This window comes from Scophthalmus maximus, chromosome 8 (assembly GCF_022379125.1).
Source record: "Scophthalmus maximus strain ysfricsl-2021 chromosome 8, ASM2237912v1, whole genome shotgun sequence".
Classification (NCBI taxonomy): Eukaryota; Metazoa; Chordata; class Actinopteri; order Pleuronectiformes; family Scophthalmidae; genus Scophthalmus; species Scophthalmus maximus.
The window spans coordinates 13,405,726-13,425,233 of NC_061522.1; the positions used below are offsets into that span (position 1 = coordinate 13,405,726).

General features: G+C 43.4%; 2 protein-coding genes across 4 annotated transcripts; one reads left to right on the plus strand and one right to left on the minus strand.

Moving 5' to 3' along the window:
• Nucleotides 1-240: 240 nt before the first annotated feature.
• Nucleotides 241-6,489, minus strand: pld6 (phospholipase D family, member 6). 3 transcript variants are annotated; one of them, XM_035637897.2, is made up of 4 exons: nucleotides 6,361-6,489; nucleotides 5,273-5,450; nucleotides 4,671-4,915; nucleotides 241-899 (listed from the first exon to the last, which is right to left on the minus strand). In XM_035637897.2, the coding sequence occupies exons 2-4, from the start codon at nucleotides 5,446-5,448 to the stop codon at nucleotides 658-660; spliced, it is 663 nt and encodes a 220-aa protein (XP_035493790.2). In that variant the 5' UTR covers nucleotides 5,449-5,450; nucleotides 6,361-6,489; the 3' UTR covers nucleotides 241-657. The 3 variants fall into 3 exon arrangements, with proteins under 3 accessions (XP_035493790.2, XP_035493792.2, XP_035493793.2); XM_035637899.2 differs by having other exon boundaries at nucleotides 6,262-6,365; XM_035637900.2 differs by lacking the exon at nucleotides 6,361-6,489 and adding an exon at nucleotides 6,212-6,330.
• On the plus strand, nucleotides 6,438-9,801 carry LOC118312870 (transcription elongation factor 1 homolog). The gene is made up of 4 exons (XM_035637901.2): nucleotides 6,438-6,572; nucleotides 6,909-7,046; nucleotides 7,144-7,214; nucleotides 8,603-9,801. The coding sequence occupies exons 2-4, from the start codon at nucleotides 6,931-6,933 to the stop codon at nucleotides 8,665-8,667; spliced, it is 252 nt and encodes an 83-aa protein (XP_035493794.1). The 5' UTR covers nucleotides 6,438-6,572; nucleotides 6,909-6,930; the 3' UTR covers nucleotides 8,668-9,801.
• Nucleotides 9,802-19,508: the final 9,707 nt, after the last annotated feature.

Genomic DNA, 19,508 nt, shown 5'->3' on the forward strand with positions numbered 1-19,508 from the left:
TGTTTTTTTTTGTGTGTTTGGCCACATATAGTCCCTGACGCCGCAGCAGCACACCCTGGATTTCTTTTTACAGCCAGTGTGATCTTGAGTTAAACTGTTAACAAGTTGAAATGTGGATTGATTTCAACAGAGGTATTAAAAGTCAAGCTCCTGACAAGCCTACGCAGTTCTGAGGAGGGAAATCATAAAGTAAATTGTTGATTATTGGTCAGTAATGACCAGGAAGGAACCAGATCAATGTGGTCAGCAGTGGAAATCTTTAAAACAAAAAGCAACCATTATTACATACTGTCAACCTGAAACACAGTATACAAAATCATTCAATTGGATTTAAAAAAAATAAGAAATGTTGTCAACAGACAACAACAGAGGATTTCTCTTTTAAACAAGCTCAACTCTATGTAGTGGATATTATCCTTGTCTTAGGTCTGTGCATAGCAGACGACTACAGCACTTAAACTGCAGTGTTTTTGTATATAGTAAAATTAACAACAAAACACTTATCCAAATGCGGCCTAATAAATCAGTCTCTCTCAAAATCAGACCTGTTTCCTTATCTAAATATTGGTGCCTTAAAGCTCCTATTATCTTGTACTTCCAAAACTTAAAGTAACAAGTTTCATATATCTCAAAGGTTCATTAGCTCTGACTCAATAGTCATCGTGGCTCACTGGCTCTATAGCGGTGTCGAGCTGGATCATTGTCCACCCACAATCGGTGGAACTCCTGGATGAAAGGTTGCACCAGCTCCGGCTCCTCAGTGATGAGGATGTTCTCCTTGTTGCTCTGCACTGCCGTCAGTGTCCAGTTGAGGGAGCCAGTGATGAGCAGCCGGCTGTCCACCACTGCAAACTTGTGATGCATGTACACAGAGGCCGTGTCACACCGCACACAGATGCCTGTGGGGATAAAACAGAGTGAAGAATGAGGAAAGAATGGCCACAGTATGAAGCTCTGGGTAATGCATAAATAATATCAATGACAATCTGTAGAGGTTAAGTACTATGAAAGGTGCTTTGTGTTAAATGGACTAGAATACTTGAAGGTACACTTTGGAGTTCAAAGTTTATTTAAGGATCATGAATGAATATTCCTTTGCTGAAGTCTTAGGGGCTCTTTTAATTTCGAACAGAATTCCTAAATGGAGAATACCGGTGACCTGAGGCGTAAAAAATAACTCTCACTACATAGTTTGTTGCACTCGCTGCAGCATCACTGTGTCAAAAGATTACAAAATGAAACACTTCACATTTAAGGTCAGCCAAATGTTTTCATAATCTCCATCAGATCATAAGACATCTTTGTTTATACAACTGGGAGCAGAAAACAGATCCTTTGAATAGAAAAACTGGGGGAAAAAAAAACCTGAGGAGTTTGTGCAACTAGTCCTTAATATTAATTTCACTTGTCTAATTTCTCACAGATATGTATGTTTATTCTGATTAATTGAAAGCTATTATTAAAATCATTTTTGACTGACACTGCTCTCAGCTTCTTACACCCCCTAAATCATGCATCTACTTGTATTTCTGTGAACTGAAACCTGCGCAACAACAATAACATTTTGTGTACTAAATAATAGCTGCAGTAGCTCTTTCACATAAAACAAGTATATACATTGAAAACATTAATGTTATGTTGGGACATGGTATAAATACTTCTTTAGTTCCTCCCACTATATTAGAAAGACGCATCTGTTGTGTAGTTGAATATTTTTTTACAACAAGTTGTTTGTGTATTGATTGCAGCAAAAAAAATAAAAATAAATAAATAAATAAAAGTCAGACTCAGACCACATCTGTGTCTTCTGCAGAGCAGAGATTAGCACATACCACCGCTGAGGGGTTTTCAACTAATGCAGCAAAGAGCACCAGCAGGGACTCTGTGGCCTGTTTGTGTTGTCGTTGATTCCACTACCTCAGCAACCCCTTGATGGAGCCCCCAATGCTCTGAGTTTATTTGGCTGGCGGTGGTGTCATGCCAGCGTTTCTGCCCTACTGCTGTTTCCATTACTGTAACAATAAAATGTGAAATATGAAAAAAAGAAAGTCCAAATCAGTTTTTTAAAAAATTAGCTTAAAATCAAGAGCTGATGTGACATCATCATTACATCATCATTACTGATGTCTTTCTCTCTCTGCAGCAAACACAAGTTGGGCAAACTATAGCATAAAGAGCAAGAGCACAGGAAGAATCTTGTGGCCTCATATTTTTCCAATCACAAAACCTCTTCTCAACTCAACTCTTCCTGTTTGGCGAGTGGCCATGTGAGTGAGAATGTCAGCGAGGAGCACACAGCTGCCCTTGTGCAGGTAGCTGTGGACAACAAGCAGGGAAGCAACCTTGACGATGGTAGTGAGGGTAAGATGAATGAAGACGCATCTGTGGTGAGTAATGGATGTGAAAATGACAATAATGTTGATGACGATCATGATGATAATGATGTTGAACTGTGGTACTATTGGAATCTGCTGAGCTGAGGACACAAGCATCCCCCTTTCCTCCAATTACTGCCCTGATCAACAAGCCTCGGTCTCAGGTAGCACTGCAGGTGGGCAACCAACCTTTGTTTTTGTCAAACTTACTGAAGAGCAGTGCCTTTTTTTTTTTTTAAGAGAAACTCTTCACACCTGAGCAGATCAGAGCGCTGATGGAGCGCGGTGTGAAGCCAGTCAGGGATGAAAGACAACGAGGAGGCGTTTCGCAAGATAAACGATGTTTCGGTCCAGTGGTACATCATCAATCTACAGGCCAGTCACTTTCTCTCCGTTCCTCTGGTATGGCATGAAGCATTTTCAAGAAGCACTGCGATTACACACTTGGAAATGCATTCAATGCCTAAGGTGTGGATGTTTAACTTATCAAGGTATATGAGGTGGCCAGAACAATGCCTGGTCATTTATCCGGGCTGCAGGGTATAGTCAAACAACGGAGCTCTGATGGGGACGTGATCTCACACTTGACCCTCCTGGATGCAGCCTGCTCATTGTGTACAGCAAAACTGTTTTATGGTAGATCCTAGAGGAGAAACGGGCCAACAGGCATCTGCTGGGAAATATGTTGAGATTTAAAAAATCTGTCAAGATACCAGGTGGGCATCCAGGACACAGGCCACTTAATTGGCGATGCTCAATCTCCCGTTATATTTGCGGTCTTTCAGAGAGAGGATATATAAACAGAACCTCACTTTAATGAAGGTCTACTTCACTAGCTGAGCACATATAAATTCTAAATCTACGCTATGCTTTTGAAATGCAACACTGCAGAAGACATGCATATAATCCAAACATCGAGTTTTTAAAAGGCGGAGAGGCCTGACACGAAAATGCTTCCATGAGGAGGCTGTAGAAGATGGAGGAGATCAGGGATCACAAAATGGGTATCAGGTTGCAAATTTATTTCCATATTTCAGACATCCTTGTTTAATGGTTTGAGAAACTCTGAGGAAACGGATTTTTTGCCAAATGGAAAAACCTTTTCCTCAATTCTTAACCAGAGAAACTTCTCCACAGACAACTCAAACAACACAATCCAGGAAGTAGCCAACTGCCATGCTGAAGACGTTTCCAAAGCTGAGCAGCTTTTGGAGGAATTTCTTTCTTTCCGTGCTACAGTGAACTGGAATTGAAGCTCAACACCGCAGAAGCTGTTCTGACAATCACTATCTGCCTCAATATGGAGAGGGCAATTCCCAACAACATCAGTATTTTTTATCGTATTTACAAAGCACTACCAGTCACTAGTGCAAATGCAAAACGCAGTTCCAGCCACCTGACGTTGCTTAAAAAACTCTTACTTCAAAAACTTTAAAAAAGCCAAAGCACTGTGCTCTAGTGGCAGATGTTTCATCAAAAAATGTTTCTGCAAAAAAATGAATAAAAACAAAAGATACAGAATAAAGAGAGGAATTGATGTTCTGTCGTATCAAAGAGACTTGCACTGAACACACACACACACACACACACACACACACACACACACACACACACACACACACACACACACACACACACACACACACACACACACACACACACACACACACACACACACACACACACACACACACACACACACACACACACACACACACACACACACACACACACACACACACACACACACAAGAAAACACTTTGGCTAATGAAATTTGTTGTATGGCTGCCAATTTCTTACTTACTTAATTCTTACTTAACAATATATACTCCAACAGTAATTTATGAAATGCAGCGAGGGCAGGAAGAGGCAGTGAGGCAGTGTGAGTCAGACATGTGACACAAAATCTTTCGGTGCTTTCAGAATACGATTACTTTGACTCGTGGGAGGGCCTCTGATGGCAACCTCCATTCACACACAGACAGTTCCTGTCATCGCTCTTTTCACCACTAAGACTTAATGACAGTGACACTGGCAGTCCAAGAACACAGAGTGAGCACCTATTGTTGAGAAACGACCTGAGTCATCCTTCCCGCATTTCAAGTGGTATGTGTCCATAATAATCCCACATAGCTTTTTCTATGTCTATAGGGGCAAAATATGACTCCCTGGGCCTTTATTTGTGAAATTCCTTGTAATAAAGACGTTTGTCACAACGACTGTTTTGAATCACGTTGCATGACGACATAAATATCACACAGTTTCAAAAGAATAAACAGATCAGTTTCCCTTACCGGCCTTGCGGAGGACACCTATCTGGGAGCCAGTGATGGCGGCATATTCCTTGTCAGTGAGGACTCGGATGGTTACGCCCTTGCTTTGCAGCGCTAATACGGCCCTGCGCAGGTCCATGTTCGAAAAGGAAAATACACACAAGTCCAGAGAGGAGGTAGCAGACAGGATGCGGCGGAGAAGACGGGAGAAAGAGGTCTCCACGCCATGAGGCAACGGGCATGAAGGGGAACAGGAACTAGGGAAGCTGGAAACACAAAGAAAAACAAAATAGTTTGAGAATTGTGTCCACAGGCTGTACTTACCATTCTTCATGCTGCCTATATGTATGACATGTCTAACTGAGCAAACTAACTGTGTTCTTGATCATACTTTCATTCAATCAAGATTCAGGTTTTTGGTTTCGTTTCATTTCATCTGGAAAAAATGACTTCAGTATGGGACAGATTGCTCCTGCTGAGTAAGAAGCAGTGGGGATTAATGAAGGATAAATGCACTGATCAAATACACTTACTAAGTGGACTGGGGATTTTTGCATTACAACAAGAAAACCGTGCAGTGATGCAGAGGAAATACTACAGAGCTTAAGTCATGTTTCACTCACTGAGGTGACGAGGTGTTGAAGACCTGCTCCACACAGGCCAATTCTGACGGGAAGAAGAGGACCTCGTTGAGGGTTCGTCCCGATCTGTGGCGGCGGAGGAACCAGGCGAGCAGCTCCAAACTCAGAGCGAGGGCCACCACCCCGAGGCCAACCGCCTTCACGGTCCATAACATCATGTCTTCCACAAGCCAAAATCGTGTTGAAGAACCAAATGGAGAACAACACAAATTTACTTATCTTTGATACATGATCAGAAAAATGCTAAGGCAGTTTTGCCTTACATGATTTATGTGCATTTCCACGACAGTCAAAATTGTAATAATACGGTTATCAGTTTTGTTTGTGTGTTCAGTAGCGCTTTAGGAAATCCATCAATTAATTCCCCAAGCTTCTTCATTTTGAGATTGACCCTTTGTCAGACTTATAACCCTTGACAATTTATATACAAACATTTAAAACTCAATGGAGAAAATGATCAGCAGATCACTCATGTATACAGCACATATGTGTAGAAAGGTGTATCTTCTCTACACCTGTACAAACCTAGTCTACTATGACAATCAATATCACAAATTCTATTTCTATCTGGGTTTGTAATGATCAGTAATTAATAGTACTGTTGGAAATATTTAAAGCATTTTAAAAACACTGTAATGCGTGTCCAACGACACCACTGAATGTGATCTCAATGCAAAAACGTATATCTGAAGTAATAGTATAAATAAATAACATTTATTATATTATTTATAGAACACTTCTATGAATATTACAAGCATCATCAAAGTAGCTATTAGTTATAAGTAATAAACCAAGCTAAAGTGGCATGACTCAATCTACATTTCAGTGACCGTGACGTGATTGAACTAATGTTGCCATGATACAGGAGGTTGAAGACGTGGTGATTTGTAACGGACAACGTCATATATCAACAACAAATACCGAGGACAGGAGACCTACTACGACACGAACGCTATTTAAAATCAGCTGACCCGACGCTGAATAACAAGAGTCGACGACCAAACATTTCCAGAGAATGGGGGAGCGTCGGAGGAGCGTCGGAGGACTTGCACACAGCAAGCACACCTCACCTGTTAGCTTCTGTCGCCACCACGCGGGAACAAGAGGCTGCGTGGTCCGGAAGCAGTGTCGTCACTGCCAACCCACGTAACTGACGCGTCGGACGGCCAATGGCAGCCCTTTCGCTCTCCTCCAATCATTTAACGCGAACAGCTGCCGGCGCCGGATCTTGCGGAAACCGTCTCTCTCATTAGCGCAACGTGTGTGTTTTCTACGACCGAAGGTAAACAAGATTAAACTTTTAGTCGACTACAGTCACGATGTGTCTAATAGCCACGGCCGGCCACGGCACAATCAAAGGCGCCTTCTTACTGTTGTCCATTCAACTTGTGTTCTCTTTCAACTGTGGGGTGACAGACGTTGCACTGGCGATCAACAACAAACATGCTAATGTTAGCATGCTAACGTGTCGAGATTAGGGTGAAGCAGTTGTTCGGAGTTGTTTTCTAGTCGCGTGCTCTCGCGTGGATCTTCTCTTCGGCGACGCCCACAACGTGGCGCGTTGTGTCGTTGACCAAGCTGCTTGACTTTTTTGTTTTTTTGTCTCATTCACATTTAGGCTCGTCAGTGTCGTTTGCATAATGGGTCGCCGCAAGTCCAAGAGGAAGCCGCCTCCTAAGAAGAAGATGACGGGGGACCTGGACAGTCAGTTCACCTGTCCGTTCTGCAACCACGAGAAGTCGTGTGATGTTAAAATGTAACCAGCCGAACGACGCCTGTCCCGGCACAACTCCTGAAGTTTCTCATGTTGATGTCTGAGCTGAACCTGTCTTGTTGCCGTCTTTGTTCAACAGGGAGAGAAGCAGAAACACTGGGATAATCTCATGCACGGTGTGTTTGGAGGAGTTCCAGACCCCCATCACCTGTATCCTTTCATCATCCCACCTCTTTCTCATGCAGCAATTAAACAGTGGTGACAGAATTTCCAAAACATGATGATTCTCCATCTCCGAAGCGTTAGTATGACAAACTAACCTCAGCTCGAGGACCACTTACTCTTACCCACAAGCTTCCAATAGGATCTCATAGCTTTCATTGGTGATTTCATCAGTATCACCGAGGCAGGTCAGTTGACATCATGTGTTCTGAAGAGTGGAACTGCAGTCGTTTGTTGTGGTCACACTGCTTTTCTGGTACACAAACATTTGATCCGGTGTGTTTGTCCTCGTTTGGTGACCGGTCGTCTGGTGTCAGCAGATTCTCAGGGCAGAGTTCACAGATTGTCCATTTAAACACAATTTAAGCACTCGTTTGGTAAAAAGAGACACTGATGCACTGTTTGAAAATGTTAGTTATTTGTCTTGCCTGTTTTTTCACCATATTTTAATATAGTTTCACGCTGACAGAATGCAAACAAAACACTTTATCAAACACTGTTTTTCTGTCTGTGATCGCTCCAATCAATATTCATTCATTACCCACATCCAAAAGGTAAAATCCCTTCCTTGGTCACAGTACTCTGCTCTTGGGGTTTGGCATCAGATGCGAATGGCCCTCTTGTGCTCTCTCACCGCAGACTCATGGTCGATGACTTTGACCACTTCCTGCGTCGAAGGTTTGACTTGGTTTTGGTCTGGTGTTCAAAGACTGCTGACATTGTCTACTCCTGAGGTTCTCTGTTGGTGTTTCCCCAAGGGCTGTGAGGAGAGATCAACGAGACCATTCACATCTGATAACTATTACCGTCATTGAACAGAGACAATGGTTATGGTTGTTCCTCTATATACGTATACATGTCTATATACAAACTCCCTTCTCTGCTGATCACTGTATGATGTAAAAATGTCAGAAAAAAATCTAGCAAGTGAACCGATAGTTGAGATTATTTTGTCAAACTATTATATTAGTACTGAACCACTGCAACTCCTATCACTATCCCTTCATTGTCTAAGATTCACTGGAAATACTGTATGTTTAATTCTAACAAATAGTGATTTTATTGAATTGATTAGGTTCTCACCAGTTTCAGCATCTATATAAAGATTAAAGAAATGTATTTTACTAGTTTAATGGAAGTTAGCTTGGAAAGGAACTTGACTGGATCATACTTCTGATAAATGATAGATTCAGAATGTGATTACTGGATATTACTGATCACCTTCTGTATCACATCACATTGCAGCTCTCCTGGCAGTTGAAACCGTCATTTCTTTTGTTGTCATTGGTTTTCAATGTTCATATCATCCTGCATGAATCTGAACTCTCATTTTTATGCAACATAATCTTGTTTATCCTTAATCCACTGCTCTTCAGATCTGTCAGAGCCAGTTGATGTATATAGTGATTGGATAGATGCCTGTGAAGCAGCCAATCAGTAGCCCTCGTGGAGTTGGACACCTCTCAGGAACAGGATGAGGATGTGACTGGTGGGTCTGGGCCAGTCCGAGGATATTTCTGAAAACTAATTGTTTCTGTATGGTCACCACTTGAAATTCACAACTGTGTGAACATTATTCCCTTTTACGTTTATTTTGATATTGTTCCTTTAGAATTTCTTGCTTTCTGGAGTAAGGTTTCAGCCCCACTTGTTTTCCTTATCACATTTTTTGTTTTTTGCAGTGTACAACAATTCATCCTCACACATTGAACAGGGCTGACTGATTTTAAAAAAAAAATTCTTTTGTCAAAGACCCTTTTGATGCAGTGTAGAAGACGCTTGATGTTGACTGAAAATGTGACCCTCTCTTTATTTAGATTTTAGCTGGTAGCTTTTGTTTGCTGTGCAAATGTAATTTTATGCAGGAGACCTTTTAGTGTGAGAGTAAGATGAGAACATTAGCTTGAGTTCCAGACACTGTCTGCTACTATCAAGAGGACGTAGTTAAGAGAGGGAATGTCCAGGTATGCTACACTGCCAAGTTTAACAAAGTCTAGGTGGGAGTGTGAACCTCTTGGTGTTAATCTGAATACAGATTAGGCCAACAACAACACTGGGATGAGTTCAAAATTAATGTTTTGTTTTTAGTATCTCACTTAAATGCAGCTGTTGATCAAGTACTAAGTAGTTTGCGGAACTGTACGATCCTTGTTGATTACGCTCAGGTAGCACTGAGGTCACAGGTTCTGTTCACAGACATAACAGATCTCGTCCTTGTGAAGAAGACGGCTGTGTCACAGCGTTGGCTCATTCCACTGCAGAGAGGAACAGAAACGTGTACGACTTATGCATAGCTGCTAAATTCATTCATTCATTCAGTGTAGCGAAGCTGTTTTAAATTGTTCTTATTCAATTTAGATTTCCAGGTGAATGTATTGTTTCATCCTAAATGTACAAAGAAAGACATTTTTAAACTCTACAAGATATCTTTGTTATTGTGCGTAATCTAATCCCAAAATCAAGCTATGTTTTATTTCCTATGCAAAGGCCAAAAAGGAGAAAGATGTATTTTTTAAATGTAATGAATTTGATAAGTGTGATATTGGAAATAAAGTAGCAGTAAGACTTGAAACCATTAAGTGTTGGTTGGGTTTCATTTGATTGTTTAATGAAGTGAATGTACTTTGTAGAATTGTAGGGTAGATGGTTTAATTTTTTACCACAAAGAACTCCAGCTGCACCTTAAGCAATGAGCAAGTTATTTCATGGTCATCTGTCCTTGATTTGGCCTCGCTAAATTTATTAGTACTTGTGGTTTTTTTTTCTTTATTCAGTGTGGGAAAAGGAAGCCAGAGGTGATGACTATATTTTCTGTGACATAAACGTCCTGTAAAGCGCTGAGCACCACCAGCTGATGACAAATGGGCAACAAGGGGCAACCGCTGAGTATGGATATTACAGTTGGGATTTAAATGACCTGTCAAAGAAACTGCAATTGAATAAAAAAAAAAAAGGTAGTACACTGATATTTACAGATGATTTACAAGTCTTAAGTTCTGGAACAAGAAGTGTGTAGTATAGATTTAATAGAAAAGGTTGAATCAGGTGAAAGAACAGACTCAATTTTCAAAACATGATTTTATTTGACCCAATCTTAGTAATAAAATGATAAGAGATATTATTTGCTGTTTCATTTTCCCAGGTTTGATTAAATCCTGGCACAATGGGATGCCTCCAGCTAGTGAATTTGTAGAGAACCACAGAAATACAGTTTAATGATTACAGCGCTAAAGGTGTCATAGATGGTGACACTGTAGATGTCTCTGGGTACAGTCTCTGGTCTACTCTCCTGTACGCATCTGTGACTGTGACACTTTTTTTGGTGTCGAGTATCCATTTATCCCCACCGAGCGCAGGATGTAGCAGATCACAAATGAAAAAAGACACAGTGTGGCGAGGCTGTGCACCAGGCAGCGCTGAGTGATAATAGATGAGATGTGGAGTGCTGCCTGGGCTCTCCACCCAGGAAGAGTGTGTCCGTGCATGTGCGCACTGCTCTGTGCATTGTGTTTGATGATGGACCCCAGCTGGAGAGGTATTGACGAAGCCTTATGAAACATGCTGGAGGATGATTACAATGGAGAATGATTATCACTTAGTCTCTCCTCTGTCTCTGCACATCCCCTCCCACTCCCTCCCCCTCTCTTCTATTTCTCACTCATTCTTTCTCCGCTCCCATTCAGCACGCGAGGTCAAGTGTCACTCCGTCTCCGTTGTCAAGGCTGCCAATCACCCACACAGTGAGTGCGAGGCAACTGTTGCCAAGGAAACAGAGCGATTCGGTTGCTAGGCACCTGGAGCTGTGCTCACAATAGTCATTTTGTTGCTTAGAAGCACACAGACACACACACACACAGACACGAGCATGCACAGAATACACAGAATACACACAAAACCACATAAACGGCTTTGCCCAATCAACAAGTTTACGCGGCCTCAGAGTGAAATTCATATAAATAATAATTATACACTGTGCTAATAAATAAGAGATTTGCTTACGCAGTTGTAAGAATCATGGAATAATAAAGAGTGTAATTTATCATGGGCACATTTGCAAACAGATGCTAATATACTGCTGAATGTGCACTAAAATGTTGATTTTCTAATGTATAATACTTAGCAATAATGCTAATGTACCAAAATTGTAACTCAAGATGTTTTATTCTACCGCCTTTGCTGCCTGATTAATCAGCATGGCCTGACGTCCCAGAATTCTTCAAACCCACACCCCGACTTGATCGATAAAAGACATAAACATCCATCATTCTGACTAAAAATAGTTACCCATAAAATCAATCAGTCCCTTATTTCCCCACTGGCACATGGACCCAGTGAACCTCACTTTCACACATATGGGGATCTATCTGTAAGCTTGTTTTCATGAACTCCATCAATCCCCCACTTCCATCTGGCATGTAGATCATTTGAACCTCCATGCAATTTATATAAATTCACGTGTGTGCGCGTGTGTGTGTGCGTGTGTGTGTTCAGTTCTGAGTCTCCATCATGACAGCCAGTCAGCTGAGATGCTGAAATGTCAGCCACGGGTGCAAGCCTTGACATGTCCTCATGTGTTACTGTCTCCTGTTGCTGCTACAGGCACCAAACTCTCATATTTTTAGCACGAGCTGGGGAGTCAAAAAATAGGAGCGCAAGAGCAATCTGTAGTGCAGTGGTATGATGGTTTAAGCACGTTTATTGCGTACCATGCCATGGTAGTATCGCAGCAATTTACGGACGGAAAAAAAAAAAAGTCATTTCCTCTGCCAATTTTGCAAACTTCCAATTTCTGTTCAGCATATGGAAAATGTTGGTCGCAGAGTGTGAAGAACTGTGAAAGACACTCATCAACTGATAAGATTATAGGCTCACGTGTGTGCATGACTGACAGACAAGGGTATGTAATCAAGAAGGTTTGAAATTAATGTCTGAGTCTGAAGACTTTTGTGTTAAGCTCCCTGAACTAATTCCCGGGGGGTTTAGCTTAGTGGCACGGTGCAAATCTTCCCCACCAGCGCCTCTGCAGGAGACGCCGGATATGGCCAGCGACACAAACTCATTTCCTCCACAGGTGTGAAGTGTGACATGGTGGATAAACCTACGATGATAAAAACCTTTTCAGTGGCTGGATTTGATTCGGGCACCTGGCTGGCCCTGATTACGTTCCATAAAATTGAGGAGAAAAAAAAAGCTTTCTGATCGAACAAAATAAGTCTTTCCCATAAAGCGTCACATTTGGCTGCTTAATTAAAATCCACCCCATGTCTGTGTCACCTCCTCATTTTGGCCAAACATGTATCTGTGTCTGCCTGGTCTCTGCCATTGTAGTCTACTGAATACTGCTCTGCTTTTGGTCCACTGATGATAAGGCTTCCACTCGACTACGCGTATTCTCAAGCAATAACATCCACATCTGTATTATCAACCCAAGAATACCCGTGGTCGAGACCGGAGCAAAGAGGCCCACCTCCTCCCCTCCATTCCCTGCTCTCGCCCTCTCGGCTCATGGAGCTCATTCTCCCTTGTCCTGCGTGCATCCCTTCAGCTCCTGCACAATGAGATTGCGGCGTGGAAGGAGGAGGTCTGTGTGGAAGCAAATCTTAAAACAGCACCTAGGATAAGACAGACAAAAGAGATCATATTTATCCTTGAATAACAATGCAGCAGCATTGCTCAGGGGTTATAATGCACATTTCATGTGCGCTTCGAGTCACAGCTTGAGCACATTGTAGACTAATAGCCCGATTGTAAGCTTTTACGCAGCAGCCACACACACACACACGCACACACACGCACAAACACACACACACACACACACACACACACACACACACACACCCACATGCACACAAACACACACACAGTCAGCCTGCTACGCATCTTTACCTGAGCTGCACCAAGTAAACTGATTACCCTGCCAACAGCTAGTCCCTTTGCTCTCCCCAATATCAAACAACCATTTAGCCGAGCGCTGAGGGAGAGGGCAGGCTCACCAATTATCAAATAGGTGTCAGTATGTGTTATACTGCACTGAGGGGAGAGACTGATTACCAAACAGATGTTCAGCCCTCACCTCCATCCCCTCCTCCTCAACTCCCACCGTCTTTCATTCCGTTTCCCACTCCTGAACACCATCTCTCTCCTTGTCTCCTCTCCTCTTCTCTTTCTCACTGTTGGAAGACCCCCCCCCCCCTTCAACACACACTCTTTCTCTCTCTCTTTATCTTTTCCTTGGTCTGTCCCATGGAGAATAAGCCTGACTCTTCCCTATCCACACTTGCCAATTAGAGGCACAGTGCTTGTCAATCAGGAGCAGAGGAGGAGGAGAGAACGAGAGAGAGGGATTCATTGGGGAAGTGGGGTGTGCTTGTGTGTGTGAAGGGGGGGGGGGGGGGGGGGGGGGGGGGCGTCAGCACCACACACTGCTCCCTCTGGAAAACTCACACTAGTCCACAAACATGACTTGACTGTCTCTCTTCTTCTCCACTTTTCCCCCATAACCTTTCCCCTCCACTCATTGTAATCCCCCGGTTGTCTTTCCCTGCTCTCGCCCTGTGTTCACAGCCTCTTGCCACCACGCGCTTTTCCTACTCTCTAATCCTCGAATCAGCTTGTTTACCCCTTCAGACACACACACACACACACACACACACACACACACACATACACCGTACATCATTTTCTGTATCCCTTCACCTATCAAAGCTGCACACCATGAAACCTGACACTCCCGGAAAGTTCCCATTTGCCACTGACAGACACTCTCTCCTCACCAGCAACCCCAGGCAGTCTCCTCCCTAACCCGTTGTCATTGTACTGACAATTGAAATATTGAAAAGCCAAAACGAGATGAGGCCATCACGTCAACAACATCTTGACACTCGTCTCCCTCGTTACCTTTATTCTCCTCTAGTCCTAGTCTCTCTCTCTCTCTCTCCTCACCTCTTGCCTCTTCCTCCTTCCCGACTGTCCACGTCTGGCGCTGCTGATGATGACAACTCAAGTGGACGTGTCTTCTGTTCTTACCAAGAGCTGTGAAGAGATGTACGTAGGTGTCAGAGATCTGGTGTAAAAATACACCCTGCCGCTGCCCTCTCCACTACAAAGGACCAGTCGGTGTCTGCTCAGTGTCACTGGAGTGTCTCTGTCTAATTTGAACTGTGCATGTGGGAGCTAAGCTATGGTAGCATGGCAATCATGGGTGTGCCTGCGGCTGCAGATTTGACTGTATGGACCAGCAGTGCTTCTTTTTTGGGTCAGCACAGTTTTACTTTTTCGTTCGTGTAAACTGACCTACGTCTTCATGTTTATGACCAAAGCTTTATTGCCAATAATCCTATGGACTGGATTAGAAGTTTATTTCATGCCAAAAAAAGACATCTGGTTTGCATTCATAAGAAAATCCATTTCCTGAATTGACTCGATTGAAAGTGAACCGGCTCCAGCTGGTCGGCCTAATGAAAGAAAATCGCTCTGTGTTTCATATTTACGTTTGACGCAGCAGACTTATCAATCCCTGAACACACGTTGGATAGGATACAGAGCAGCAAATGGCAAAAGACAAGACTCCGAGGCGGCTGCTTCCTTCACATTACTGCTTAATTGCCCGGAACTAAAGGTGCTGTTATGAGGATGTTTATGCTTGTGCCTGCAACAGCAAATCGTTCCAGTCATTCTGGCCACAACGTGGAGTCTAATAGTCTCTATCCAGAGGAGAGAAAAATGAATGACCCAGTGGTGACTGTTGCCTCAAAATTCAGCCCAGAGTGCAGAATGAGACAACAACCTCTGGCTTCAGCCAAACTTTTAGTGGCAAACTTCACAAGAGCCACTTTGGTTTTCCTAATCTTGCCGGGCCCCTGAAAAAAAGGGAAAATGCATAGGCTGTAGTTGGCCTACTAGCCCAGAGAGGCAGGCCACCACATGCCCCTGTCAAGTTGCAGACAGCCCCCACCTGTCCTCTACGTGACAGGCTTGGACATGAAGCTCTCTTTGTTGGTACATACGTCCGCTTCCAGCCGCAGGGAGAACCCGGTCCGGACTGGGGACGAATCCCAAACCCCTCCGCGGGCAGGGTGACAGAGACTCGAACCGTGTCGGTCTGCTTCAGGAACAGGCTGCAGGAGCAAACGCCGCTCCACTGGTCACCCGGCGGTGATGCTGATGGGACCAACCTGTTCACTTACCAACACACGACGCGTCGACGGGACACCAACCCCGAGAGCCCCTGAGATCGAATCTGCAGGTCTTGTCTCGCTCTCACTTCAGGGACTATACAACAAAAATGTGAGTGTGGGGAGTGATGGGACCCACGTCGCTTCCGCATGGTCAGATAACAACGAGTCAAAGGTTGAACTTACCGATATGTGCACTGAGCTCCCCCGAAGCAGCCCTGCTCCACATGCCACACACTGTATCCATGCTGAGGTGTGAGAACAGGCTACGCTGTGCGGGGAAACGCCCCCCACCTCCCCTCCCTGTTCCTTTCTCCTCTGCGCGCTTCTCCTGCTCGCGAGGAATCACATAACCACTCCTTGTTTTCTCCGTCCTCACTCGGGGAGGGATGGAGCGACGGAGCCGATGCAGCAGCAGCATCAGCAGCAGCAGCATCAGCAGTAGCATCAGCATCAGCATCAGCAGCAGCATCAGCATCAACAACGCATGCAACTCAGCTGCAACCTCTCACCTCTCCTCTTCTCCTCCTCTCCTCCTCCTCCCATCCCCTCTCTCTCTCTCTCTCTCTCTCTCTCTCTCTCTGTCTCTCTCTCTCTCTCTCTCTCCCTCTCTCTCTTTCTCTCGTCCATGCCTCCATCCAGGCCTGCCGCCAAAGAGCAAGTGTATATCGTCATCCAATATGGGGTCCGAGGACCTCAAGGGTGCCAGTGATGGAGCTCTAGTAGGAACTAACCAAAAAAAGAAAAGAAAAAAGAAAAGGGCCAACAGGGTTTGGAGTAAGCACAGTGTTCAAGAGCGGAGGACTGTTAAATTGCCTCACTGATAACACTGCACCCACAGTGCTGATAGAGCGCTTTGTGCTGTAAACTATGAGCTCAGGAGAAATCTTGTCATGTGGGGCCCCGAGACAAAATCTTCAGGTTTAAAGTGTCTGGTTGGGGATGTTGTGTTAGAGATTTAATTTCAACATTTATTTTCCAATGTGTGATCATTACAGAGAACGTCGGAGAGTATATATTATTGTGCATTTGTAATAGCCTCTACCTCTGCGCTGTATCTGACTCCTTCAGTCACTTTTCAGTATTCTTAATGGGGGCGGACAGACCTGTAAAATGCAATGCAATCTGGTGCAACAGCCATGCAATAAATAACCTCAGCCTGCTGCCTTTTCAAAGCTCACACGGGCTTATAAAATATTGCTTCAACTCCGCGGTCATTTTAGTATTCGAGGTTTGTGGTGCTTTTGGTTTGTTGTTTTCACCATATGGGTGATTTAGATGTTTCCGCACAAAATAGCGAAAAAAACTGTGTGAAGCTATATTAAAACATGACACAACAGTATACAGTGGAAAACAATATTTCTAATATTTTGTCTGGGAAGTGGACACAACAATGGGAGTACAGTATAATAGATATAATACACTCATAGTGCGTCTTGCAACCCAACTTCGAGGATTCACTGCTGGGCTGTTGCATTCGAACGTCTTGCATTTCACACGTAATAGTGTTTGTGATATTTATGTATTAATAGAGATATGAAATGAAGATGGTTAAGACACATTAAGTGTAAAATGCAGAAGGAGAGGAGCGTTGTGTTGGACAAAAGCCACTGCTATGTCAGTCATTGGTGCTGAAATCATAATGGTCTGTAATCACATGGTCAGATTGTCTGTTTTGAATTGTGTTCCCTGCAGGGTTTCTACAGAGAGAGAGAGAGAATGTGTGTGTGTGTGTGTGTGTGTGTGTGTGTGTGTGTGTGTGTGTGTGTGTGTGTGGGTGGGTGTTCATGTGTGTTCCTACTCCTAATCCAGTCTCCTGGGACCTCTGTATACGGTTGATGGTCTTCCTTCGCAGACATGCTGGATGGGATGGGGGCAAGGCCTTTTATAATCCCCTCCTCATCTGGTGGCTTGTAAAGGAGCTGCCCCTGTAAACCTAAAATGTGTGTGTGTGTGTGTGTGTGTGTGTGTCAGTGTCAGTGCTAGATGCTCAGCAATCAACACAAATGCTAAACTGGCTTTTGACAACATCCTTTGCTATACACTAACTTATCTTCATCCCCCCCTCTCTTTACTGTCTTTATTTATATCCAACACGTTAGAAACAGAACAGCAGACACAGCCTTTGTGCAGCACTTAGAAACAGACACACAGCAAACATGTAAATTGGATGTTTGAAAGCCCACAAGGCTGGTGCTGTAAGGCACTGGAGTCTTCAAGGCCATAAAAATAAAACCTGATAGCATATTTCATGAAATAAATGAGCAGCCATAGAGTCTCTCCCTCTCTCTCTCTCTCTCTCTCTCTCTCTCTTTCTCTTTCTCGTGTGCACACACACACATACACCCAGTGTTAATGGCTTCATAATTGTCAGAGGCAGACCATTGAGCATAATCAGGAGACTGCAGCAAGGCAAAGACCAATATTTGTAATTTCTTATGACAGATAGTACATTTTTATTACCCAGGGGCTGCTGGTTTGTTTTGGGATGTAATAAACTACACTCATCCTCGTACTTTTTATCTCTCACAGCTCACATCCTTCTCTCCCTCTCTCCCTCTCCCTCTCTCTCTCTCTCTCTCTCTCTCTCTCTCCCACACACACACACACACACACACACTGGTGGAGCCACAGACAGTGTGTGGCTTCTGGATCAGGAGCATTACACCAGATAGACAGACACCGAGTCAGGGAGCAAAGTTCACAGGAAGTCATAGGCAAACACACACACACACACACACACACACACACGTCATTCATATATCATCCTCTAACATATATAAATTGTACTCTAATAATAACATTGTCAGACTTGGACATTTAAAAAAAAAAAGCCTAAATCAATGCTGCAGAATCAGAGATTGTGTCTTATTTTATTGCACACATTCTTTATCCTTGTCAAGACCTGCCCCACTACATAACCCACAATGCAACATGGACAGTTCATTTGAGTGTGCTGGTGGATGCTAATATTTCCTCATGCATCATTTAGAGATGATGAGCCACAGATGTCTGATAATATCACTTTCTAATTCATTTTCAGACTTGTAGTTTTTATACTCAACCGAGGCTGATTGCGTAAGTGTCTTGAGGTCATTTATCAGGTTTAACAGTCTTTATAAAACATTTTTGCATATGCGGTACTGCCCAAGACCTGTAAAAAAAACTTTGCTGTTATGTTTGATATGTTCTGAATGTATAAATGTTTTCTTCCTGAAAGAAGTGCTTGTGTACATGTTTATGCCATGAGCATTATTCATTTGGGTCTAGAGTAGGCTAATTGATGTCAATGTGGAGTCGGCCTAAGCAAATACAAATCACTTCTCCAAAAACATTACATCACTACAAGAGCGCCAACCGTCTATCATTAAAAACTCATTTGTACCTTGTGCTCAAACACAGTGTGACTCATCAGAATGAGTTGCTCATTAAACCTGGTCCGTTTACTAACGTGACAACATCACATTTCCTTAAATATATTGTTTAACCAGTGTGTGACTTTGACAGAGAATCACTCGTGTCCGAAACCTCTGATTTCACATGTCACACGCCACAAGAACAACACACACAAAATAATTAAATTGAGTGCGTTTGCACTCTGAGACAGAACTTTAAAATGTCAGTGATTCATACTCTAATTGGAGTGGAAGGATGCTTATGGTGCTCAGTAGTCAGTGTGTAGGATTGGGAATCGGAGGAAGCATGGCAATCAGAGAAATCGTGTGTGTGTGTGTGTGTGTGTGTGTGTCAGTATTAACAAGAGAGACAAATAGGACACACAAATAGGAACACACACACACACATACACACACACACACACAGAAAGAGAGAGAGGGAGAGAGAAGCAGGTGCATCACTAATGGCTTTTTAAAAAGGTTACAGCATAGAGCTCTTCTTTTCTAATGGGGCTCCGGCTGTGCTTGAGAAGCAATTTCCGGAAAAGATAATGTTGTCGAGAGTGCAGAGAGTTCTCTGTGTGTGTGTGTGTCTTGTCGTTAACAAGACCGACAAACACAAACTCAAAGGAACACAAAGAGGGGGGACTGGGGCAATTGGGAGAGAAAGAAAGAGAAAATGCCTGTGTCTGCTTTTCAAAGTAGTTGTGCCA

Coding starts and splice junctions, on each gene's coding strand:
- pld6 (XM_035637897.2), bottom strand. CDS start 5,448: ATGATGTTATGGACCGTGAAGGCGGTTGGCCTCGGGGTGGTGGCCCTC. Junction 4,916..5,272: donor TTCAACACCTCGTCACCTCA/GTGAGTGAAACA, acceptor TTGTGTTTCCAG/CTTCCCTAGTTCCTGTTCCC. Junction 900..4,670: donor AGGTGTCCTCCGCAAGGCCG/GTAAGGGAAACT, acceptor TTATCCCCACAG/GCATCTGTGTGCGGTGTGAC.
- LOC118312870 (XM_035637901.2), top strand. CDS start 6,931: ATGGGTCGCCGCAAGTCCAAGAGGAAGCCGCCTCCTAAGAAGAAGATG. Junction 7,047..7,143: donor AAGTCGTGTGATGTTAAAAT/GTAACCAGCCGA, acceptor TTTGTTCAACAG/GGAGAGAAGCAGAAACACTG. Junction 7,215..8,602: donor GTTCCAGACCCCCATCACCT/GTATCCTTTCAT, acceptor ACTGCTCTTCAG/ATCTGTCAGAGCCAGTTGAT.